The sequence below is a fragment of the Aptenodytes patagonicus genome, chromosome 6 (genome assembly GCF_965638725.1).
Source record: "Aptenodytes patagonicus chromosome 6, bAptPat1.pri.cur, whole genome shotgun sequence".
Taxonomy (NCBI): Eukaryota; Metazoa; Chordata; class Aves; order Sphenisciformes; family Spheniscidae; genus Aptenodytes; species Aptenodytes patagonicus.
Genome location: NC_134954.1, coordinates 16,774,822 through 16,796,207, shown reverse-complemented (window position 1 = coordinate 16,796,207; position 21,386 = coordinate 16,774,822). Strand labels below are relative to the sequence as shown.

Here is a 21,386-nt window from a genome sequence, read left to right as displayed (position 1 = left end):
TTTTGTTATTTATTGTACTGATTATTAACAGCCCTTCAAAATATAGGCTCATTGTCTCTCCCAGTTTGCTATATTCTACCAGACAAGCAATCTGTTTATTGTTTACTGTTTATTGCAGTTGTTTATTGGGGATTATGTTTATTGTATCAAACAGGGATAGTACTATTATAAGGCAGACAGAAATTATTCTGGGTTTACAGCCATATTAATAAACATTGTAGGAATTTCTCTTATGCAGGTTAGTGACTGAAAATAATCTGTTGAGTTGCAGGGAGGGATTTTTGCTTGTTTGTTTCCAAGCCATTCAGCTTTTTAAACTATGCCTCAGCTTTGTCAGCTTCATTGCAAAACAAGATTTGGATTTGGGAAAACAGATTTCAGAAATAGGATGTTTTGACATGCTTTTGTAGACTATCATTTTACCAGGTTGATTTCCTCGGCTGTCTCTTTCACTGCTGTGACCTACTCAGGAAATTCTCCTCTTCTGGAATAGACATTAGCTGTTTATTTTATCCACCTGTCAGACAGCGTGCAGTGTCACATAAAACTGATGCTATTCCACACTCAAAAAAAACTGTTTTAGAGTAAAAAAGCCCAAGACCTGGGCCTTGTAGTCTGCCTACAGAGCAACAGTTATAGGTCAGCTTTAGAAATGCATTTCTTATACAGTAAGTATAATGCCAATCCTCAGAGAGAAGGTTGTAAAAGCTTTTCATTGGCAGGAACCTGAGGAGTAAATAAGAGGAAATAAAAGTTGTAAGAGGAAACATTCAGACCAGAAGGGTAAGTAAAACTGTCTTGCTTGAAATTACCTAATACAGCGAACCACAGCCTCAGGGAGGTTAAATCTGCATGGCAAATGCCTGTGGTCAGATCTGTGAGCTAGTAAAGTGCGTTCTAAGTATTCAACCACTAGTATAAAAAGGCACTGAGTGAAATGCTGTTCATTTATTTACTAGCAGACAATATGCAGCATTTTAGTTTGCAAGTAAGAAGTAAACTTGGAAGAATTTCCCAAGTGGAAAAAAACATAATATTAACCCAATTTCCAAGGATTCTCTTGCAGTTGCTGAAGCCTTCCTCTCCTCCTAACCTCTCGTGCACTGGCTTTACCTCCACGTGAGGGTCACATTCTCATTTGTAATGTATTAGGAGAAAAGTTGATCAGCTTTTCCTAATACTGCAGGTTCTCTTACTTTGAGGAGGAGTCATGCTATTCAAGTTAATGATTAATTTACATCCAAGTGACCATGTAGAGCCTCCAGAGAGAGAAGTAATGTTGATTTCAAATCTGATTTTCTCTACTACTGAAAGCCCATGATTGTAAGTCTATTAGTCCTCACCGCAGTGGAGAATAGCATTAGAAACATCTTTGCTTAGCTTTACATCAACAAGAAGAAGCAGCATAAAGTAAGAGGTCTTAGATCACAGACTTGTCTTTGTTACTCTCTGTACTGCAATAAGAGCTAGATATCAATGGAATGACTCGATTGTGTGATCATTGGTACATCAGGAATAACAAATTGGAGCAAGTGAGTAAATTCTGATTTTTTTTTCATATGTGGACCATTTCTGTGCCCTTGAAAATATTAGACAAGTTTGTATGACAATGTATTTTCAAACCAATAAATGGTATAACAGGTGTAATACATAAATATCTTCCATAATGATAGAAACTACATGCATATAAAGGACAAAACTATGGTTTTGGATATGTCACTGTTCATCATGATTCTACTTATTGTCTTAGACTTAAATTCTTCAGCTGTCATGTTTTTATTTTGTAAGCAACATGACTGAAGCTCAGCTCTTGGTTACTTGATTGTAAATTAGGAATAACTCTGAAAACACTGGATATGGTGGTGTATGATCTGAAGAGCATGCATTCAGTTTCTATTTGAATTCTTTGTTCTTTCTGAATGGATATACATTGACTGTGTGCCTGTGTAATAGAAAATACTGCTTTATCACTTAATAGCTTACCTTGTTTCTCCTCCCTTACGCATCTTTTTTTATCCTTCTCTGTTGCTTTTTGGCATCTCTTTAAATTTGCACGTTAATGGAATTCTAGTATTAAATGGTTTATTTCTGGTGTGTGGCTGATAACTCTGTTCTTCCGTATGAGGTAACATTTACTGTAGACTCAGCTCTGCCCTTGTGAATGACCTCTACAAAATACAAAAAAAGTGTTAAAAATTATTGAAACTTAACCTTTACAACAATAAAAGGCTCATTATTCGAATCTGTGGCTGTGTTAACAGAAAGTGGTTTTAGTCACAGTGAACGCTTACTTGTTAACTAATATGAAATATCCTATAACTGGAGACATGAATGGAAAAGATGCATGAATCCAGAATACTCTGGGTTATCCTGTTTAACACAATTTGGGAAGTTGTTTTGTCACGATAGAATGATTTATTTCAGAAAGTGGATACAATTGATGTGGTTTTGAGGCAGTGGGTGGAAAGCCTGTATAGAAGCAGAGAACTTGTTGCTCAGATTCCTAGGTTCATTTCTTTATAATCAAAGTCACTTGAAACTAAAATCCTTCAAAATTTTGTTTGACACATGTCCTAGCAGACCATGCTGAGGTGTTTCAGCCATTAAATATGCTGAGTTTCCACAATTCTAAGTAATGTCGATTGAAACCTCTGAAACTTGACTGGAAATTATTTCATGTTTAGAGAATCAAAACAAACTTACTTTTTTACTTATTTTTAAAAAAACAAACCCTTAATTTCTCTCTTGCTTTAGAACAGGGTTTAGCAGTGGTACTATGAGGCACATTTAATCCAAATCTGTAAAGCACCTTTCATAATTAAAGTGATGTTTCTGAGAAACAGTTTGTACTTCTGGTCAAACCACCGCACTCAAAAAGTTTAGGTTCTTTTCCCAGTTTAGCTTCTGTCTTTCCTTACTATTCTTTTCACACATTTGTGTAATGGAACAATGCTACCTCTTGATGAAAGGCTTGAAGCATAAATATGAGAAGGATTCTAAAAGAGCAAGGTATTCAAGTCGTAATCATGTTATTAAAATGTGTGAAAGTTTCAACTTGGTACAGCTGTGGAATTTTATATATTACTTTTCAAAAAGTTCTTTGGAATATAAAAATCATCACAGGGAGCTAATACTGGAGTTGTAGCTTTATTCAGCAGTATAGATTACCTCTACTACAGAGGCAGAGTAAAATAAATCTCTTGGGAATCTGAGGGGTATTTTTGCCCCATTACTTTTTAGATGCAATAGAAGCATCACCTGCTATGGAAAAGATGTAATTTAAAATGTAAGCTGTTTACAGAGCTGTTGGTTATAGTGATAGTGATTTCAGGTAGTACATACTGAGAAGGGCTAAATGTGCTGGGATATATTTTGATAAGGGCTGCTTCCGCATGCCTATGGTACCAGTTGTTTAAGGCTGGTGTACTTAAATAGGATATTATTTGTGGAGGAGAAGAGGCAGATTCCACAGGATCACTGAAATTCTGAGGCAAAATTAAGGGCTATTTTCTAATCCTGCTTCTTTAGTGGCCTCATCAAGCATGGAAAGGAGAAGACAGATTCTGCTACGCCAAGAATGTGTGTCAGTACTTGAGTTATATGGAGAGAGGAGACATGTGAGTCTTCCACAGTGTTGTAACTGCTGAGTGACCTCACTCTTTCAAAGAACTTTCTGCTGATGTACTTAAAACAGATTAATGTTAATTTTATGTCTTAAAATGTACCACATGTATGTCAAAATATAACACAGCTTTTGCAGTAGGGTATCAAGGGTGTCTGCAGCCTTCTCCAGAACGTTGTTTGGCATAAATCCTTCCTTTCATTTTTACACTGCATTTATTATATAAAAATACAATACCAGGACCAACAGCATGGTCTGGAAAATTTTGTGTTGTTTCCTGTCTCTAGCCATAGTTTTACCTGTCAGAGAGACTCAGTACTTCAGAAGTTTATCCATACCTCCTCTTTTAACCTTCTTCTGTTTCTCATATTTCTCTCCCTTATTTCTTTAAGCTTTGCCTTGTTTTTCTTTTTATATGAGTATCATCCCATGTAATTTTCCCTCTTCTTGGTGGAGCACCTTAAAAATGTAGTTTGCTCTGCTGGATTCAACATTTTAATCTGATGGCCACACTTTTTTCCTTTGTGGCAGGGGACAGAGGAAAGTGTTTTTTCAAAGATGTATATTTGGAAGTGTAGTAGTGGACTTCACTAAAGAGAAAGGAACCAACCCCATAGTTGCAAGTTAATTCATTTTGATATGTCTGTCTTAGCACAGTTTATAGCATGGTTGCTAAAGTACTGGAACATAAGTAAATCACAGAGACTGAGAAAAATAGCCTTGCTGTGGCTGCCTAATGTTTGGGTACAAGAGAAAATATAATCTGGATTTGCCATGGTTTCAGTTAGAGATTTGATTGTTTCTTCAGCATTGTAAATCAAACACCATTAAACTGCTCAGAATTTTGAAGCCATCCTGATCACTTGCAAACTTAACCTGGTACAGGAGTATTTTGAGCTTTTTTCAAGATGGAAATAGACTGTTACTATCCATTTCTATGTCATTGTAGTCGGCAGTTTCATGAGGAATCCAATTTTTTAAATTATAGCTAGATGATTTCCTATGTTATCTGCATATTATTCATCCTTCTCAGCGCATCCTATGACATAATGATTCCTATCTGATAACACAGAACCTTAAATCCCTTGTGATAATGTGGTAGGTTACATCAATGTTAGCATTATCATTTTGTCTTGAGAAAAAACAAGTTACTGCATATTATTAAAAAAATGGACACATATTTAGCATGAAATATTTTATGGTAGCTGTCCAAGTTTGGGTATGCAGGGCTTACAGAACATTTACTTTTACACCTGGACCGTAAAAGTTGTTTTCCGTATCTTCACTCAAACTTAAGTACAGGCAAGAAGTATAAAAATTACCTGTCACATTATTCACAGGCTAGACCAAGATAGTGTAATACCATGGACCACTAAGCTAATTTAGAAGAAAAATGAAAAGAGGTTTCTTTATAGAAGGCATTTGTATGTAATATATGTAGAAGAGTTTAGAATTTTGACAGTTTGAGATTTTATCCCCTTTAGAGAGAATGCATAATGATTTTTATTTCTGTTGAAATATGCATAACTTTTTGAAGGTAACTTTCAACTTTCATTAGAGCCCTTAAAAGTGATTTTTCGCCCGCACTGGTGTAAAACAGAGGCCACTAAATCTTAACTCTTCAATAAGTGTCGTTTCTCAGTTGTTTTTACTGTCTGCCTCTGCTTCCTCCCTTCCCCCCTGTCTTGCCCTCTTTTCTTCCTTTTTTACCACTCTTTCGGGAAATTTACTGCAGTTTCTTGATTTCAGTATTTACACGCTTAGGCTGACACATCATGCACTTCTTTTAAAAGAAATCAATAGCTTTCCAAGTTTTCTTTGTTTTGAGAAAAGAAACAGAGGAGCTGGCCTTGATGGAGAGAACTTAGGGTCTAGTTTACTGAAAAATAACTCCCATGTTGCATGCTGCTTTTATCTCTTTCATGTGCTTGTGTTAGTGTAGAGGGAGGGCTTAGGCAGTATGGAGCGGTCTTCAGTGCATCTGGCTTGTGTCTTTTGAAAAGTGAATGGGTAACTGGTGGTTATACCAATTTTTGTCTGTGTGGGAACAGTACTGAAGTCTCTAAGTTGTGGGGTTCCGGTGTCAGTGATTAGGAGCACGATTTCAATCCTGTGTTATGGGGACCTTCAGCTGCTGTTTCATTTCTTGGGTTTTTTTTTGTCAAGGTAAAGTTTTGAACTGAACATACAAATTCATAGAAATCAGGGTGGCATGGGGAAGTTCTGGGTGTTGGCCGTGTGTAAAGGGTCTGGACTCTTTCCAGTCAGCCAGGTTGGCCACACTGGGACCTTACCACGAATGTCTTTGTCCCGCTGGTGACTGGGAGATTCTGTTTCCTCTCATTATTGATTCACTGATGTACTGAGTTGGTTCCAGTTATGACCTTGACATGATGTTTATGTTATTTAATTTTAGTTCAGTGAAAGCGTCTAAGTGATTAGCCTCTGTGAGAAGTTTAATTTAAGTGGAACTTGTACGAAACGTTTGAAGGGGGGGGTATTTTCAAATTTGCAACTGCCTTATCAATCATTGCAGCATAGGTAATTCAGCAGTGTAGTTGACGGCCACTGCCTCTATTACCACATGAATAGCTATGTCCATTACTGTTACAACCTCCAGCACACTGTTTCTTAGATTTCACAAAACAAGCAATGAAAATAAAGTTAATTTCTGCCTACCAGTGAGCTATTATCATTTCTGTGGCTGCCAGAATTTATTAAAAGCTACTGTTTCTTTGAAAGAAAAATTCCCTGTCTCTGTATCTCTGATACAGAATGGACTGCATATGTCAACAAAGCTGAAAACAACCAGTAAACATTTGCAAACTCGAGAAGGACAGATAATCCCCAGTGACAGACACAACATCTGTCTTCTAGCTACAATGTCTGAGCTGCAACTTACCTAGGAATGTAACATGTATTGTAATGTGAAGTGGCTGGATGTATTGTGAACGAACTCTGATAACTGTCACTGTAAATTTCTGACCAATGGTCTCTTACATTCTCTCTTAGCAAATTTCTTGTCAATGATTATTTATATAGATTATATATAAACACACGCTTTATTTTATATGCATATGTTTATATATAAAATCAAGGTGGCATTATGGAAGGCAGCGAAGTCTGTGGTGTAGTTTTGTCAGCAAATTCTGGGTAAAGCAAGCAATTTAACTACACAAGCACAGCCTTGTACCTCTGTGCGTATATCTAAAGCAAACATGAGTTGTCTGATCTACGGTATCTTTTATTGAGAGCCATTTTTGTATCGCTAATGTAGTTCCCTGGTCAAACAGTTACAGTGCTTAGAGTCAATCAGTTTTTATGTTCTGAAGTTTCAGAACTCTATATTCCTAATGCAGTCATCTCAACATTTTACATCACATCATTAAGCTCACTGTTACTCCATATCCAGATCATTTTCTCCTTTACTTCCAGTATGTCCTCCAGTCCCTTTCCAGACAGGAAAGAGTTAGTTACTGTCTTGAGATTTCTGACTGACTACTTGGATGATCTACGGCTGACCAGGCTCTTCTGGTAAATTTTATGCTGTTTTTCTTCTGTTATTATTTATGTCCTCCTGGATTAAGTGTCACCCAGTACCAATTAATTTATCAGATCCAAGTATATTTATCAAGAACTTCAATTAGAAGCATCATGGCATCATTTTCTTTGAAGGATCAGGGTAGACCATATATGAAGACATGGTGTACTTACTTCAGCCTTAGCTGCTCAAAACAGAACTTCCAGGCCTGCGGCATATGCGTGAATGTCCTTAGAAGAGAATTAACACCAGTTGTTTGACCCTGATATTCCAGGGAGATTCATACCCTAAATAGAAGCCATATTTCCCCTTCTTTATCTAGACTAATAGGGAGTTTGTATAACAGCAGTGTGTTGTGATGATCTGCAATTTGGTAGCTTTTCCATCTAAAAATACGGCTCTGCGTGGCTCCTCTCCTTCCCTGTTTTACTCCTCCTCCCCTTTCTCCCTGGTATATGTTAAAATTTTTAAGGAAATACACAGCTGGTAGCTGCCCATGGGGAGTTACGGGAGATGTTTCATGCATGTATGAAAGAATCATAGTACTAGTGTGCTTAGAATACCAGAGAACACCAGAAATTCTTTGCTAAGGAGCAAATGTGTATCAGCCTCAGAATGGCAGATTGCTTGGGAACCCAGGATTTCCTTTTTCTAAACTGTCTCTGGAGAGTTTGGTGCTGTTGCATTTGCTGCTGCGAGATTTTACGAACTTTGTAGCAGAACTTTATGGTCAACAAGTTGTAGCAATGGGAGTTAGATGTGTTAAGGTGAAGAGAGAGGTTTCATTTTTGTTCATGGACAAGTGATGAACTGCCAGTGTGTAACAAAATATAGTTCGAACAGTCCCCAGTAGATTGTCTTGGGACTACTTGTGAAGGTAGGTCCAAACCACAGCTGCTTGTGTGTCTTGCCTTTCTCACTCATGGGCTATACTGTCTTTATAAAAGCTATGCTTTTGTTTATTTATACTGTATTTCTTCTAACCACCATGTTTTCTCTTTTCTGTCCGCCTTTAGCATAAATTAGTGATTTTTAATTTCTCAGTACATTCAGGGGTTACTCAGTGTAGTACTCACCAGTACTACATTAATACATTAGTCCATCTGTTCACTTGGATGCTAATTTAGTTGAATTTGGTAGCGAGAGCATGCTGAAATTGTTAAGGTTAATGACTCAGTGTTTTACAAGACAAAATACATCTGATGTTCAATTGATTGCTTGAGTTGTTTTATTGAATAATATGAATATTTAGTTACTTAATTTCATGGAAGAGCATCTTTGTTACTCCACTAATCTTAGTGAAACCGATGATCTCCTCATCAGCTGGATACATTACTTTGCTCCAAAAGAACCTGTTTGGTCTCACAAATCCTAGTGCTTTGATGTCCCAAACATTCCACAGTGCATCCAGGAGGGGAAAATTCTTTTCATAAACCTGCCGTACAGTAACAAAAATGCACAGCTTCTTTAGCATTCACACTGCATGAATACATGTTGTTGCTGTAAACGCTGTCCCTGCAGATTCTCTCATAGGCTCTTCATTTTCCTGGAGTTGACTGAGGACTGTTGAAGGTCAATGGAAGACAGACAGCCCGGAAATTAACAGGGTCAATGGGATATGGGAAAACATGTGAGAAATTTGCTTAGACACCAATTATTTTTTCTGCTTGATAGCCTACTGAAGCATCTAGTTACTGAAAACATGTATTATCTAAGGATAGAAGGCACTGAATTATCTGTCCTCCCTGGAGAAGTAAATGGTGTATTGCGTTCAAGATAACATTTTACCATTGTTGTTCTGAGTGGCTAAATTCAACAGACCAAGTAAAAATCTTCTGGCAGAGTATCTGGAATAAGTATCAGAACTTGTTTTGTGTCAGCAGATATTGGTAGTGTGGCACTCAGCTTTGTCTTTTAATACTTTGGAAGAAAAAAATCAAGATCATTGGACTATCAAACAGCTGTGATTTGAGTCAATGATACATTCTCTCAAATAAAATTTGCAATGTTTGATGTATCTTTTCATGGCCATTAAAGAACTGTTTAATAAGGCTTTTGATAAATAAATATTGTCTTTGAAGACATCATTGTTGTTCTTAGCAAAAGCCAATTCTGATTCTTACTGCAAAATGGTGAGCCTCCCACCTACACAATGTCTGTCCAGGGGATAAAATCAGATTTCTTCATTCAGCGTAATAACTTAAATATTTTTTTAAAACACTAAAAATAAAAAAATGCAAATAAGCATCGAATCAGGAAATAAAAGCATTGTGCTTTATAATATCTGTGATTATAAACGACATTGTCACTGGGATTCATGGGTTATAGCAGGACATTGTTAGGATGATCTTACTGGCACTGCATGTTTTCCGTGTAATTTGAATGCTCACAATTGATGATAAAATGTTACAAAATGTTCTTGCATCCTTCACACCACTCATCCAAGAAAAGGTGTTCTCTCTTACCTGTAGAGAATCTGAACTGAGCCTCCTATTTCTAACCTTCTGAAGCTTTGGGAAGATCCTCTGTGAGGTTCCAGATTTCTGGCTTGGGCTGCTTCCTCCTTCTTAAACTGCTGATTCTGCCTTCAGTTTAAAAAGCATCAAGGGAAAACTCTAGAGAGGAATAAAGCTATGCAAGTACCCTGATATCTTAAAAGTTGCTTTCTTTGTGCTGCGGTCTGTGAATATATAGTTTTACAGTGATTATTTCAATTCACTTACTCTAAGGTAAGGAAGAAAACATTAAATTAAAAGAGATGAGAGAAAAGTGCTTATATTCTTTTCCTGTCTGATGACTGTTGGCTTGAGTTTTTCTGGCTACAATTGAGTTGAATAATAAAATAAATTGCGCAGCAGTGATTCCAATTCTGCCTCTTCTGTTTTCTGTGTAGTCTGATTTGGCAGGTCTTGCTTATTTTGTCCAGCATCTGGTGACATCACAAAGTCAGTGCGCATCTTTACCAGAACATTAAAACAGAAAATAGATTTTGTTTTGTTTCTTTTCTAAAATGTCTTCAGTAAACTGAAATGGTAAAAATACCAAAGAAAAGCCTCTTGTCAGAAACTCCTGACACGCCCGTTTTCACCAAGTAGTGTCATTCTGACTTTGAATGAGATTTTTGACACAGGTTAGGCTGTGGCAACTGCAAAGCTTTGCTTTCTAAAAATAGTTTAAAAGCATACACGTCTTTAGTTTCATTTAAGTAATAACCAGTGAAAAACAACTTTTATATCACTTTATAATCCTTTGTGGATTTTTGGGGGGAATATTTAATTAGATAACAAGAGCATTTGCTAGAAAGGGAAAAGTCACCCTACTAGTGTGACAGAGAGGCATGCACTCTCTTCTGTGATATATTTGCAGCTTTAAGGGCCTTTACTAGTGAGAAATCCTATATGCCGTACGTTAATGCCTGGTGTTATTCCATCAGTTCAGTTTAACCCACACATTAGAGAACCACACTTTGGCTTCGGTATGTTCTAAGCTAGATAATCCACTATTTCAGTAAATCTATTTAAAAATCTGCTTCAGTCTGCAGCACCCTCCCAAACTAAAAGTATTCTAGATAGCTGATGATAAGCCATATTTTAGTCTATGAGATACCCTTTTCCATTACTCTTTTTTTGATCCTTCTTCCAGTCAAATCTCTGGTTCAATCTCTTACACCCTGCCAGGAAAAAAAGGAAAATGGAGAAGAGATGGTCTTTCAGCCTAGCCGAGGTGAAACACCTGGTTTCACAAAGGAATACAATTGTATATTTGCTACCAAGACACCATATGCCAATTGCTTGACTTAGGGTAAAATGGGAGAAGGAATTGGTGAGAGCCTGCAGTGCAGATTTCAGAGGTATTTTTGTTCTGCTCGCTGCTCTCTCTTTATCTTTTCCTCTGACGGGGCTTTTTCCTTCATGCTATGACAAATTTTTGGCAATGGTTTTGAATACAGATGAAGACAAGTCCTCATGCAATTGTGAGCTTCTGGATTTCTGGGTAATAGTTTTGGGCACTAGCATAACTTTATAGTGTGTGCTCTGCAGGCAAATTCAACCTCCCAACTAAACTTGTTTCCCAGGTTGATTCTGAAGGTAAGCACTGATTACTGGCTTTGTGTTTTAGTGACCAGATGCTGCATGTTTGTGTGTGTCCCTCAGGTTGCTGCAATTCTGCTCTTCATGCTGTTGTATTACAAAAAGGCAGAAAGAGTGAAGCAGGCTAATAGCTCATAGAACAGACACAACATATATATATATATATATATATATGTGGACGGGTAACAGATTATATTCTCAGTCCTGATGCAGCACAAGCTTTATACCCCTAAATTCTCATCTGCTAGACATTATTCTTTGGCCTATGTGAAGAAAATAAACAGCTTTCTCTTAGCTTTCATCTTTCTTTTGTGTATTTGCTTTGCAGACTTTAGCACTGTTAGATTAGCATGTTTATACTGTTTGGCCTACCTGTACAAATTTCAGAAGGATTTTTGCTCTCGCTGTTTGCTCTCTGTTGTACCTTCCTAAGAGTCTTTTACTTTTGTGCAGTACAAAATTGGTGGCACAAATATTGTGAAGCGCTGAAGGGCTAAGCTGGCGCAAGTATGGACAATACAGGCAAATATTAACAAGGGTGAAGTCAAACTGATTAAAGAACTTTAGTCTAAAGACTGGGGTTTTTTTCCAGATTGAGCATTATTTCTGAGTGGAGAAACCTCCACTGCATGTTACTTTCAAAAAAAGAACAACAAAACAGCAACAGAAAAACCCCACAAAAAAAACACATTCTGGAGTTATTTGTGTATTTTTCACCAGGTTAAGTACAGAGGGATGTTTTCTTATAAATGCTGGGGAATATTCAGCAGGCAAGAAAAATCTATTCAGGTATGGAATGAGAGCATATTAAGGAATTCTTAGTTACATAATTTGAGTTTCCTAACTGGTAATTTAACTGTTTCTAAAGTAATAGTCTAGAAAACAGGACTCTGTTGTGGATGCAGCATAGTCCTGGCCTAGTAAAGAAAATTATTTGTTGTATGTACCACAGAACTATTTCCAATTCTAAGACAGTGTGGGTAAAATTTATTTTTTTTTTTTTTTTTAATGACAGCAAAATAGATCTCTAAAGTATGTCTTGGTATTTACTCTGTTTTACATTACATCACCAGAACTGCTGTGGGATTTTATTCATGATTTAAAATGCATTGGTTGAAAGTTGGCATATAAATTGAAGGTATGCTATAAGACGGTACACAAGGGATGGCAAATTTAGTACCTTTAGAAGGTGAAGCATTCTGTTCACTTAATTAGTTGAGGAAGGATAAGATAAGTTAGAAAAATGAGTCTAGTAAATCAGAAGTGAATTTTAGTGCAAGTGTCCGTCATAAATAAGCAAGAGTAAGCCAGGTTTGGGGTTTTAAGGGTTTTTTCCCTGCATTTTCGATCCCCATTTAATCGATTCATAAATCAATTAATTACTGTCACGAGACCCAAGGGCAGCAGGAAATTGGGTTCAAATTAAAAAGAAAAGGAGGCAATTTGTTTTAAGATTGAAAGTTGAATGTTCAATCGAAGTTTAATCAGAAGTGACCCATTATTTGAAAAGTGGAACATCAATGTCTTTCTAATTTCACAGAATGCTTCATTAAATGAGTATTGAAAAGATCAGGTTAACTGATCATTCCAGAAGGAAGATGAGACAAATTGGGGGCGGGGCGGGGATTGGAAGCCTGCTTCTAAAGACATGTTATGTTTGTTCATTTCTCTTCCAAAGAGCTCGTAGAGAAACCAAATCATTACACTGGGAATTCAAGGATTATTGGCGTGGTCCTTTCTAGATTGTACAGATGGTATGATAAAAACATAGCTTTGTATCAGAAGAGCAAATGTTCTTAATCCATTTAGATAGCTATGTACCTAAAGAACAATTTACAAAAGGCAATAAACAGCAAGGAGAAAATTTTCAAGGGCATGACTGGAAGTTGGGCCTCCTAAATTTTAGGGTGTCTCACAGTGGTCTGACCTTGAAAAAGTTTGTCCATAAATTGATACCATCTTGAGAGCATTCAGCTGCACAATACGTAGAACACTGCACACTGTACAAAGTGAGGGTGATACTAGTGCCTGACTAGAAGTGAAGGCAGATGAATTTTGTTTAGGCAGTGAGTGTCGGAGAGTACAAGGACAGCAACTGTAGCTGTAACTCCTGCTGTGGATGAAAAACAACGGAATAATACAGCTGGTTTTAGTGCTCTTTGGATTAGCATGTCTTTTTCTTAGTGTGTATTTACTAGAAATTTGCTTAGCAAATTGCTGTTAAAAAAAACCCACAAGCCAACATTCGCTTGCTATTGTGAGCTTACCGAAAGAATAAATGAGGAGTCTGATTCAGTTTCTCGCTGTTGGAAAGTGTTGCGCTTGCTGTTAAATGCTGAGAGGTACTCTTGAAACGTCATCTAGACTCATATCTCTGCTATGTGCTCCTGGGATAAAGAGGGGGCTTCTGTTACTTGGAAAGTTCATGCAGCTTTCTCTGATGAGCATAGTGCTTGAAGGACAAAAAAAGGCAAGAGAAATGGAATAGGTTTGCCTTTCTAGTAGTTCTTTATGGAGGTGTCTTTTATGAAAAAAACCAAGAAGGAACAGCAACTGTTTTAAACATTTCCTTTTATAAGTGCAAAGCAAGATATTTCAGATGTCAGCAAGTTATTTCAGATAGTAATCTTGGATTAACTATTTGCAAGTATTAGCTGTCTGTACACACAGAATAATATATGTTATCTATAAATATGTACAAATATATACAATTGTAGTCATTTGTTTTATTTCACGTGCGCTCCATAGGAAAGGCGTTGTTTTCTGGGCAGAAAGCTTAACCATGCAAAAATACTCAAGCCTGCTTAAAGCAGTGATTCTGTATGACTCCTTTTCAGGATCTTAGCAAGCAGGGTCTTGGTTCCATCATGAGCAAAATGACTTGCCACTTGTGATGATAAAATGTGTTTTGAGTTATTTGCTGATCATTGCTTACTTATGTTGTGTTCCTTTAAAAGGCAGCATGAGGCAGTAGCAAAGGCTACCTGTTTACCTTGCCCAGCTGCTGTGCTCTCGACTAGGTTGGAAGCCTTTGGAAGGAGGGTTGATTGCTCAGTGGCTTTCAGAGAAGGAGCACACCAATCTGGGAGAGTTTTCCAGAGCATAGATGAGGCAAGCAAAAGAGAGAGCAAGTGGGCTGGTGTGAGAGGGGCACAGTAATAAAAATCAGAAAGACCTCCACCCAAACTTTTCAATACAGAAGGGACTGATGAGACGAGCAGGGAGCATATTTGTAGTCTGACCACAAGATGGGTAGGAAAAAAACCCCCACCTCTTTTCCTGGGGATCCTAGCAGGGGCTGTGCTGAGTTTGTTGCAAAGTGGAAAGTCACTGAAGGGTTGCTGGGCTGAGGAAGAACCTAAAGATAATGACTCCTTGTGCAAAGAAACAACAGGCAGAAGTTATTTACAAAGTGTTTTTTATTTTGTTGGACTTTGGCTTTTTAATAAAGGCTGTTGTCCTGGATTCAGTTCTCATAAAACCTAGTTTTAAAGAAAAATAAAGTTTGTCTTTTCAGGTGTTTGCCTCCAGGAAGATACCAGGACTGATCCACATCAGAGCTCTAGCTGACTTGGGGTTCAGTCACACCACTCACTTGTGTAATTCAAACACTTATGACCTAGTATTTCTTTCCATTTAAGTTGTGTAAGAGAAGCAAGACCTTCTGCACCATGAAGGCACCTAAATTAAGAGAATGGGTATGAATGGATACTTTCAGTGTTTGTATGTCTCACCACTGAATGCGAGATGAGTGTAGGACGACTAGAATCCTAACCCGTGCTCCGCAGGTGTGTGTCTAGAGTAGGGTGGGATAAAAGCCAGTTAAGCGTTGTTTCCCTGCTTTATAGGCATCTGATCCATCCAGTTTTAGATTCCAGAGAAAGAGTATTTGTCTAGATGGAGTGATAATCTGATCTTGTGTAGCAAATCAAATTCAGTAATCATTCCCTTCACTGACTCTCAGTAAGGTACTCAAGAATGAATATTAATAATGTAATTCTTTTTAAGTTATTGATTGCAATTATGTGAATGATGATGAACAGCATTAGCACCACCGCAGCAGAATGACAGTGTTCCTCAACCTCCCCCCAGTCAAATGACATGGCTCTGTAAACTAGTGTGCAAACTTAAAACAAAGATGAATAGGTGTTATGAATTAATCTTGAAGTATGTATTTTATCTTTATAATAAATGACTTTGTGCATCTTCTCCCTGAGATCTATTAAAAAAAAAAAGACTGACTTCATTTATTATTCTGATACTTCTGTGACAAATTATACAACACACAGATGCATCACTGAACACAAAAATTTGTACAAGTCAGTGCTAATTATATATATATATATATATATATTTTTTTTTTTTAAGAAAGCGGTGGGAGCTTACTACCAGAAATAATCTTCTAGAAATCTGTGGAAATACTGATAGAATTTGATCATGGAGGCATTAATTTGTAGAAAAAATTAACAAGCAAACTTACCAGCAATGTAACATACCTTTTTGAGACATACTTTTCACTGAGTTTTCTTGAACATGTCTATGAGACATGTCACACTGTTCAAAGAAGCTTAATTTAGCTGTGAATGTACTAGCTCAGGAGGTGGACTGAGCATCTGTAGGGTACTATGCCTAAGTTGAGTAGTTTTGAGCAGAGCATATTGGCATATCACATCACTGATATGATTATAATGCATTTGTGTCCCTCACTTGTTCGGGGAGAGAGCTAACAGTGCTGTGCCCAATTAAGAACTAGCTCTTGGATCCATGCAATGTACTGCATTGTGTAGTACAAACATAATTCCGATTCAACAGGCATGTATCGGATACCAGTATTTTATCCCCCAGGGGTACATGAGTAAGATACTTTATATTGTTTGTTTCGAGGAAGAGGGTAGGGTTTTTTCTCTGCTTTTTAACTTCTTTTGTTTGAATTGAAGTTAACAGCTCTTTTAGCTAAAGTACTATTTTTCTTCAGTCTTTGTATGGCTTAGAACCCAGCATGCGAAAGAGCAAAGCTCAGTCACATAGGAAGAGATTGTACAAGCCAGAACAAAGCATCTAAATTGTTTGTCTCTCTCATTTGCTCACTTCCTGATGTTTAAAACAATAAACCCTACAGAGTGTTTTTAGCAAGTGAAAAGGTAGTGGAGTGCCAACCTTACGAATCAATCCTGTTAAAGCTCAGATCGTTTTTAATATTTTTTAACCGAAGCTTTGTTTGGCCACTGCTCAGCATGCGATCTCTGAATGCAAATAATATGGCTGTTGAAGAATGTGCTGGGCATCATTACCAAGTTTAATGCCCCTAAAAAGGGGCTTCACTTCTTGTCAGTACAGAGTATGAGTGTCTTTTGGAGTACAAGGACAGAAGCGGTTGAAGATCAGTATATATCAAGAGGCAGAAGCTGAAGAAATATTAGTCTAGTAGATATGGGAAGCTGGTATTTGAAAAGGACATGCTTCCAGAACATTGCAATATTGCCTCACAGTCTGGGAAATAATCTAAACCAGAAAAATTATTCATCTTAAATACAGGACCATGGGCTTCTGTGAATTTTATTTGGAATTCAATCTGAAAAGACTCTAGACTATAATAATAGTACTAGTATAATCTCATGATGATTTAGGCATTTCTGAGCCAGGTATATTGTCAGCTTCTTATTGCTGCTAGTACTATTTTATACGTAAATTCATAGAACATAAAAATTGCACTCAGAATTGGGGTATTCTCTTATTGGGTCCTATGTAAAGCTCCAGAACTAGCATATGTAGAATGTTATGATTATGAATCTGGCAAAATGTATTCATTTCATGAGTCACACTCTTCTGCTTAACCTTTCTTAATGGATACGTTTTCTTTTATTACTGTCCCTCTCCAGAAAAAAAAGTGGCATTAAAAGACGCGTGCAAAATGTTAGTTCTAGGACTAGCCTAACTTAATCTGAAACTGGATACTTCCCTAGAGATTCTGCCAGGGCTGTCAAACAAAGGACAAGACTAGTTTCCCAGCACTCAGATGCAAAGACACGCTACAGGAAGTATGTTAATGAGAGGCTTGTAGTCGCTCTGCAGTCCCCAGTCGATCTCTCTGATAAGCCTGTATGTGATTCTACGTGGCACGCAGTGCATTGTACACTAAATACAAAATACAATAAAGGGCCTTAGGATATTCTAGCTAAACACAATTATATACTTAGGTGCTGGCATCCAAAATTAAAATCAAAACCCAGAATAAGATTCATGGACAAGGAAAGATTTAGGCCTTCCAAAAGGAGATACAAAATATTATGATGCTGAACTCAGCATCATCATCATCATCATAGCTTAGAGCTAACCAGAGTTTGGCAGAGGGCTTGAGGTTAAGTTTTGTTCCTCTTCAGGACATAGCTAAATGCAGTGGATGCATCTCTGGTTATTTGTGCATCAGAGTTCGCTTTGAAGAGTATGTTTAGAAGAACTGCTCATAGCTAGTACATTTTAGAATGGCATGATACTCATGCACTGTCACATCCTCCTGCTGATCTCTGAAATAACTTTGGCCATAGTTTCTGTGCTTTTGTACTGAACTCATTGCTGTTGGTGAACAGTGAGTGTATTCAAAGTATGCTTACCAAGTCGAGCATCTCAGTCCATCAAGGTGCACGTCTACACCTATTTTTATACCAGGTAGGAATTAGATGGGCACTAGGTTCCTAGCTTTTCTGAGAGGGACAGTTCAGGTCAAGCCTAAAGAGCAAAACTAGAGGTGCTCTGCAAAAGCAAGGATGACTTTAGCATATGTGTCTCAGGAGTTATAGGGATGTAGAGAAAGATTTTTCTTTTCAGATTAGTTTCTGGGTTATTGTAGCAGGTTCAGGAACATAGGTTTAAAATAATTCCCGTTTTAGGCATCTGTGCGCCTTTGAGGCTCGGGGTTTTGTTTTGTATTGTTTTGCTTTTTTTCAGTCCACACCTGGATATCGGTTTGTTGTTTCCTTGTGACAGCAAATATGCAACCTAACTTTTTGCTTTCTTACAGTACAAGAGGTGAACACCTTGTACAAATAATATATTAAGATTGCCTGGTGTTGAAAAGACTGGTCGACCTAAAGGATATAATTCTAGGGAATTGGCCAAAACCCCGTATTATGTAGATGGTATTACTGTATACAGAAGTAGGATGGTTGCAGAAGATAAAAGTACATTCTTTGATTATTGTGTTTACATTTCTTCTGAAGGCTAAATCATAACATATTTAATAAAATGTCTGATTGCTGCCTAGCTCAGAATGAAATCTGTGGATATTTTTTCTCCCTCTAGGCAAAATTTTTAGCTGCTTTGGGAAGCATAATTACAAAGACAACTGCCATTCCAGAAATAAAGTCATAAGACTTTAAGGTTTTTTGCCTCTTTCGGGGACTTGGAATCAGTTAATTAGATCAGTGAAATAAGTTCTAATAATCGGCAAAACTTAAAAACAGTTTGAAGGGTTTTTTAGTCTCTGAACAAAATCCAGTAAACATTTGAAGGTGGAAATCAATGTGGAATCCTAAAAGGCTTCTTATTTCTTTCTCACAGAATTCTAGCTTTCTCTCCGAAGCTCTTTTTCCTGTACATACAACAAAAACTGAAGAGCTGGATCCCTCCTTCAGCCTGCATGAGACCATTGCAAAGGTAACAGAAATGGAGATCTCATTTACACATACTTTCTTTCACATGGCCAAATTTAAATTTGTTAATAATTCTGAAAGATAATCTATTTTTTCCTGTGAATACTTTGAATTTAGTTAAAAGTTGTGGAGTTGTTTTCATTGAGATTCACCTTTGGAATAGTCTTTACCGTTATATTGGTCAACTTGTGTGACCAAAACACTTTTATGTGCAAATGCTTAATTTTATGTGATTCAGTTGTATTTTGCATGGTTCACATTAAACTTATTGCATGAGTGCAGGGCATTGAGCCCCACTAGATGGCAGGAAGTAACAAGTTTGTTGCTGTCAATTTTGTCAGTGAAGAGGGCTCTCTGAGGGCGCCTTCACATGCACAGATACTTGGTTTCACGAGCTGTCACAGTGATGCTCACATGGGAGGAAGGGGTGGCCATCCCATGATTCTGGAGAGTGCTCTACAGAGGGGACACTCCCAAAGTTAATATGTTCTGGCTCCCCTCTTGTCATGCCAATATAATACTCCCTCCATGTTATTTATTAATACAATCAAAATTGCTCCTTGCTCTAAAGTGCTCTTTCTTCACTCTGTCCACTCAGCAAGCCCTATTTCTACAAAGAGACATGACTACAGATTAGTCCAACTTAATGGATTTGTACACATCTTACAATTGGCTTTCTTATAAACCAGAGCTATGTAGACCTCACAAACAGATTTCTTTGTTTATTCGGAGATACTTCTTTCGGCAAAGCAGCTGCTGTTGAAACATTTCTTTTGGCAACAACAAAAATAAATTCACAAAGATCAGCAATGTGCAGATTTAGCATATAGGCAGATCATCATCTTTGGCAAAATAGACAGTGACTGATCTTGGGGTTTTTAGGGGTTTTCTTGTTTGTTTGCTTGGGTGTCGTTTTTTTTTAAAAAAAAGAAACACATATTCCTAGACATTCTCTTGAAGCTTGGTAGAGTCTGACAGTTAAGGAACAATTACAAGACGAGTCTTCTCTGAAGCCCTTTTAATGGAATTGATGGTTTTTAAGCCATCCTTCATGCCACAGTGACTGAAAAGATTCACCAAATTTCTTCCCAAAGACTGAGGGAAGTAGGTATGTGATTATTTACTGCATAATTAATTTATGATTTACTAATTAGTGTGTGATGGGCCATGTGTAATCTGAATAATCTGTATTTTACTATTTGCTCTATAATGTTGACTAACACAGAAAAGTATTTATTAGATAGTTGACTTGAAGCATTTTGATAGTTTAAATCATTACAAATTATTTTAAGTAGGTTCATAGAATCATAGAATCATTAAGGTTGGAAAAGACCTCTAAGATCATTGAGTCCAACCGTCAACCCAACACCACCACCCACTAAACCATGTCCCTAAGTGCCTCATCTACTCGTCTTTTAAATACCTTCAGGGATGGGGACTCCACCACTTCCCTGGGCAGCCTGGTCCAATGTTTAACCACTCTTTCAGTAAGGAAATTTTTCCTCATGTCCAATCTAAAACTCCCCTGGTGCAACTTGAGGCCATTTCCTCTCGTCCTATCGCTAGTTACTTGGGAGAAGAGACCGACACCCACCTCGCTACAACCTCCTTTCAGGTAGTGGTAGAGAGCGATGAGGTCTCCCCTCAGCCTCCTTTTCTCCAGGCTAAACAACCCCAGTTCCCTCAGCCACTCATCATAAGACTTGTTCTCCAGACCGTTCATCAGCCTCGTTGCCCTTCTCTGGACATGCTCCAGCACCTCGATGTCCTTCTTGTAGTGAGGGGCCCAAAACTGAACACAGTATTCGAGGTGCGGCCTCACCAGTGCCGAGTACAGGGGCACGATCACTTCCCTACTCCTGCTGGCCACACTGTTTCTGATACAGGCCAGGATGCCACTGGCCTTCTTGGCCGCCTGGGCACACTGCCGGCTCATGTTCAGCCGGCTGTCAACCAGCACCCCCAGGTCCTTTTCCGCCAGGCAGCTTTCCAGCCACTCTTCCCCAAGCCTGTAGCGCTGCATAGGGTTGTTGTGGCTGAAGTGCAGGACCCGGCACTTGGCCTTGTTGAACCTCATACAGTTGGCCTTGGCCCATCAATCCAGCCTGTCCAGGTCCCTCTGCAGAGCCTTCCTACCCTCGAGCAGATCAACACTCCTGCCCAACTTGGTGTCGTCTGCAAACTTACTGAGGGTGCACTCGATCCCCTCATCCAGATCATTGATAAAGATATTGAACAAGACCAGCCCCAAAACTGAGCCCTGGGGAACACCGCTCGTGACCGGCCGCCAACTGGGTTGAACTCCATTCACCACAACTCTCTGGGCCCGGCCGTCCAGCCAGTTTTTGACCCAGCGCAGAGTCCACCTGTCTAAGCCATGAGCCGCCAGCTTCTCTAGGAGAATGCTGTGGGAGATGGTGTCAAAGGCCTTACTGAAGTGCAGGTAGACCACATCCACAGCCTTTCCCTCATCCACTAGGCGG

The 21,386-nt window shown here is 38.2% G+C and overlaps 1 protein-coding gene across 1 annotated transcript in view; it reads left to right on the top strand.

Annotated features, from left to right (window-relative positions):
• Positions 1–21,386, top strand: part of NAALADL2 (N-acetylated alpha-linked acidic dipeptidase like 2) — a 400,097-nt gene that overhangs the window by 309,709 nt on the left and 69,002 nt on the right. Inside the window, exon 11 of the mRNA XM_076341349.1 lies at positions 18,812–18,907. Coding sequence (XP_076197464.1) covers positions 18,812–18,907 — 96 coding nt within the window. The remainder of the gene's footprint in view (positions 1–18,811; positions 18,908–21,386) is intronic.